This window comes from Arachis duranensis, chromosome 10 (genome assembly GCF_000817695.3).
Source record: "Arachis duranensis cultivar V14167 chromosome 10, aradu.V14167.gnm2.J7QH, whole genome shotgun sequence".
NCBI classification, from domain to species: Eukaryota; Viridiplantae; Streptophyta; class Magnoliopsida; order Fabales; family Fabaceae; genus Arachis; species Arachis duranensis.
In genome coordinates, this window is record NC_029781.3 from 83,223,483 (window position 1) to 83,227,323 (window position 3,841).

The following is a 3,841-nucleotide window of genomic DNA, read 5'->3' on the forward strand; positions in this document are numbered from 1 at the left end:
TTGGCCAAAAAAAATTGCAAAAATACCTCTTTGCCAAAAAAATAATCCCGGCGGGGAAGCCCGTTCGACCCCGCCAAAACACGTGGTTTAAGCAGTACAGGTTAGATGGGCTTTTGTTCTTTAGCAGTCCTAATTTTTCAGTCCGACCTACCTTTTTTATCAGGTTATACGGATTGGCCCGGCAGATTTAACTCCGTTTGTCAGTCTTAGGTCCATGACGAATTAATCATTATCATGTCGGATTTCGAAATATCAAAAAAACCAAAAAATAAATAAATAAAAAAGAAAGAAAAAAGAAGAGGAAAGTAATAAATCAATTCAACAATTTAACATGCAATTTTAAGTGATGATACTAATAATCATTTAAAGGTAAGAAAATGAATTTATTCTGCTTTCTATCATATTACATAAAAGATTAAAACAAATGTAAGTAGAAGTTAATCAAGTTATAGAAGTCATTTTCTATCCAAACAGTGTCCAACGAATGGGAAAATATTCTGATTGGATTCGGTTCTCCACTTTTCCAGTTTACGTTTAAGCGCGTGACAAGCACGCGCTGGTTTTTGCCTCATTCATTCCTTGGCTGCACCACAAACTTTGAATTGCATATTTGCATCATCATCAGCATCCACTTCCCTCTGATTCTTTCTACATGCCTGTGCCAAAGTTGAAAGATGATGGGGCCTAATACCATTATAGATTGTTCATAATAATAATTTAAACTGTTTTAACATCTGCTAGTAATTAATATTTGAGGAGAAAAAAAGAGAAATATTAGATTTGAGGAGTAAATTGAGGAAATTAAATCCAGATAAATATATGAATTATATTTGGTAATATTATATAGTATAACGTTTAATGTGCACAAATTAGGTAACTAATTATTTAGATTCCTTGTTTGATAGTTGATAAAATTTTATGAATTTCACAGTGATGGATGAAAGCATCATCTTCATTTTCATCAACTTCTCATCACACTTAATAATAATAATCAAATTTTGAATTTATCTATGATTGTTATACAGTCCAATTTTCCATAGATAGTTACCTGTTTCTTTCACTTTCTGATTCCACAGCTTCACACACATTCACAGGCACATATATATGCACAAAAAGACACAAACCTTTTCATTAACTTGTTTCCTTTTTTTTGTTAGTCTTTGGTTCTCACCCTCTTCTTTTCCTTATATGCCTATTCCTTCAACAATAAAAATCCAATTTTTATTCTTTTTGACCAGTGTTTCCCCTCCTCTCCTCCATTTTGTTCTAGATCCATAAAAGCAAGAAGCTTTATCGATAACTCTGGTTCGTTTTGTTAGAGGAAAGAAGAAAAGATGACCATGGAGAATGGTGTTGATGATAGCAGTGATCAGTTCCCCAAAGGAATGCGTGTTCTTGCAGTTGATGATGACCCCACTTGCCTAATGGTTCTAGAAACTCTTCTCAGAAGATGTCAATATCATGGTTAGCTTCCCTTTTCTTTTGATTCTTGCTTTGTTCTACTAGATTTTGTCACATAATAATAACAGATAGATTGGATGGTTGATGGTGTTCTTGCAGTTACCACAACTAGCCAAGCAATAAAGGCATTGAAGCTGTTGAGAGAGAACAAGTTTGACCTTGTAATAAGTGATGTGCACATGCCAGACATGGATGGATTTAAGCTTCTTGAGCTTGTGGGACTGGAAATGGACCTACCTGTCATAAGTATGTGGGGATTTCTTAGTCTTAATGCCAATCTTCACCAATTCATTCTTGCCCTATTTTTTATATGATTATCAATCCAATTAGTTACAAAGTTAAAAACCAATAATTAGGGTTTGGTTTTCTAGTTTTTTTGTGTAATAGGGTTAGTCCTTTTCATTCTAAATATTAAACTAAGATAAGGAGGTCAAGCGTTAATTAAAAATCTGTTTCAAGTTATTTTCAATTGCTTTTGAGTGATTGTGTGGCAAACATTTGATGGGTATGAAATGTTTGTTGAATATAGTGTTGTCCGCAAATGGTGATACAAAGCTTGTGATGAAGGGGATTTCTCATGGAGCTTGTGATTATCTACTAAAGCCTGTGAGAATTGAAGAGCTCAAGAACATTTGGCAGCATCAGGAAATTCAGAACAAAATGGGAAGCTGAATAAGAAAAGGAAGGATCAGGATGATGAAGAAGATGAGGAGCAAGATAATGGCCATGACAATGAGGATCCTTCGGCCCAGAAGAAGCCTCGTGTTGTTTGGTCTGTGGAGCTTCACCGCAAGTTTGTTGCTGCTGTTAATCAGTTAGGCATTGACAGTATGTTGTTCAGCTATAATTTTACTCTCATTTCATCAATCAGGATATGACTATTTTGTTCGGAATTATTATGATGATTTTCCCATTGCTGAAATAATGTTGTTTACTTGGCAGAGGCTGTACCTAAGAAGATTCTTGATTTGATGAATGTTGACAAACTGACGAGGGAAAATGTGGCGAGCCATCTCCAGGCAATTTCTGTTGCCCTTTATTATTATTTCTTTTTGGTATAGTTTAATATAACATGAACCTTGTCATCATTTGCATACTATTTACCGGTTACACATTGTCTGTAGAAATATAGGCTTTATCTGAAACGAATCAGCTGTGTAGCGAACCAACAGGCGAATATGGTGGCGGCCCTAGGGAGTGCAGATCCATCCTACTTGAGAATGGGTTCTCTGAGTGGCGTTGGACATTTGCAAGCATTGAGTGGCTCGGGACAGTTTCCTAACAATGCTTTCAGGTCCTTTCCGCCGAATGGGATGGTTAGCAGACTGAACACTCCTGCTGGATTGAATGTGCATGGATTCCCTTCTTCAGGAGCATTTCACTTGGGTCAATCACAGAATCTAAACAGCTCAACTGTTGAGCAGCTGAAGTATCGGTCGTCCATTGTTCCTGTTAATCAGAATGGTGTTCATGGAATGCAGGTGCCTATGGGGCTTGATCCATTGCAACACAATAAGGGTGTTATTCCTGTTCAGAACTTGACCACTGGTATTGATGCTAAAACAAATTTTCCTGTCTCAAATAAACTCCCGGATCCACAATCAAGAGTAGCATCCGGCGCGCATCCCCCGCTTCTTGGTAGCTCAAACAATGCCTTGATGTTGGAAGCACGGCCACAAGACACACAAGGGGTTTTAGAATACGAAAACTTATCTTCTTCGGTACCTTCCCAACATTCAGAACTCCCATTCTCTTTGCTGGATCAAGGTAGATACAGTGATAATTGGTCTAGTGCTGTGCAATCATCTGGGATCCAGACCGGTTCTTACCCTTCAAGCGGAAGTTTTAGACAGACGGCAATACCTGCTACAGATAACATGGCTTCTTTACCCTTGCAAGAAGGGAATCTGAGTGTTTCTTCATCCATCTCTTTGCTGCCTAACCAGTCCTACAATTCGTTGATAGATACACACTCCCAAGCTGTGATTTTAGCTAATAGAACTGGTCATGTAAGCAATAGTGATGTGCCATTTCAAGGTTGGGATGATCGCAATGAAGATGCTAGCTACCATTCAAATGCTGTTTGTAACACAATAAACACTGTGGCCCCAGGTTCGAGTTCTGTTGGTCACACAACAATAAACTCAACCTTACACAGAAACTTGGAGTTTAATTATGGTGATAGCTTGCAAATGAAGCGCGATGCGATGACAAAGTTAGCGAAAGGGACCTCATTGAAACCGCATCAGGTGAATATCATGAACCAGCAGAAGTCTCAGCAGGGTAACTTCTCTAATAATGTTGGTTCCCTGGAAGACTTGGTCAGTTCAATGATGAAACAGGTAACAACATCTATGCATTATAGTGAAGATTGAAGGAT

At 37.8% G+C, this 3,841-nt stretch overlaps 1 protein-coding gene across 1 annotated transcript in view; it reads left to right on the plus strand.

The window, feature by feature from the left end:
• The first annotated feature begins 947 nt into the window (after positions 1-947).
• LOC107470480 (two-component response regulator ARR12) overlaps positions 948-3,841 on the plus strand; it is a 3,407-nt gene continuing 513 nt past the window's right edge. Inside the window, 6 exon segments of the mRNA XM_021134149.2 lie at positions 948-1,464; positions 1,561-1,707; positions 1,991-2,101; positions 2,104-2,289; positions 2,404-2,480; positions 2,586-3,803. Coding sequence (XP_020989808.1) covers positions 1,335-1,464; positions 1,561-1,707; positions 1,991-2,101; positions 2,104-2,289; positions 2,404-2,480; positions 2,586-3,803 — 1,869 coding nt within the window. The 5' untranslated portion in view covers positions 948-1,334.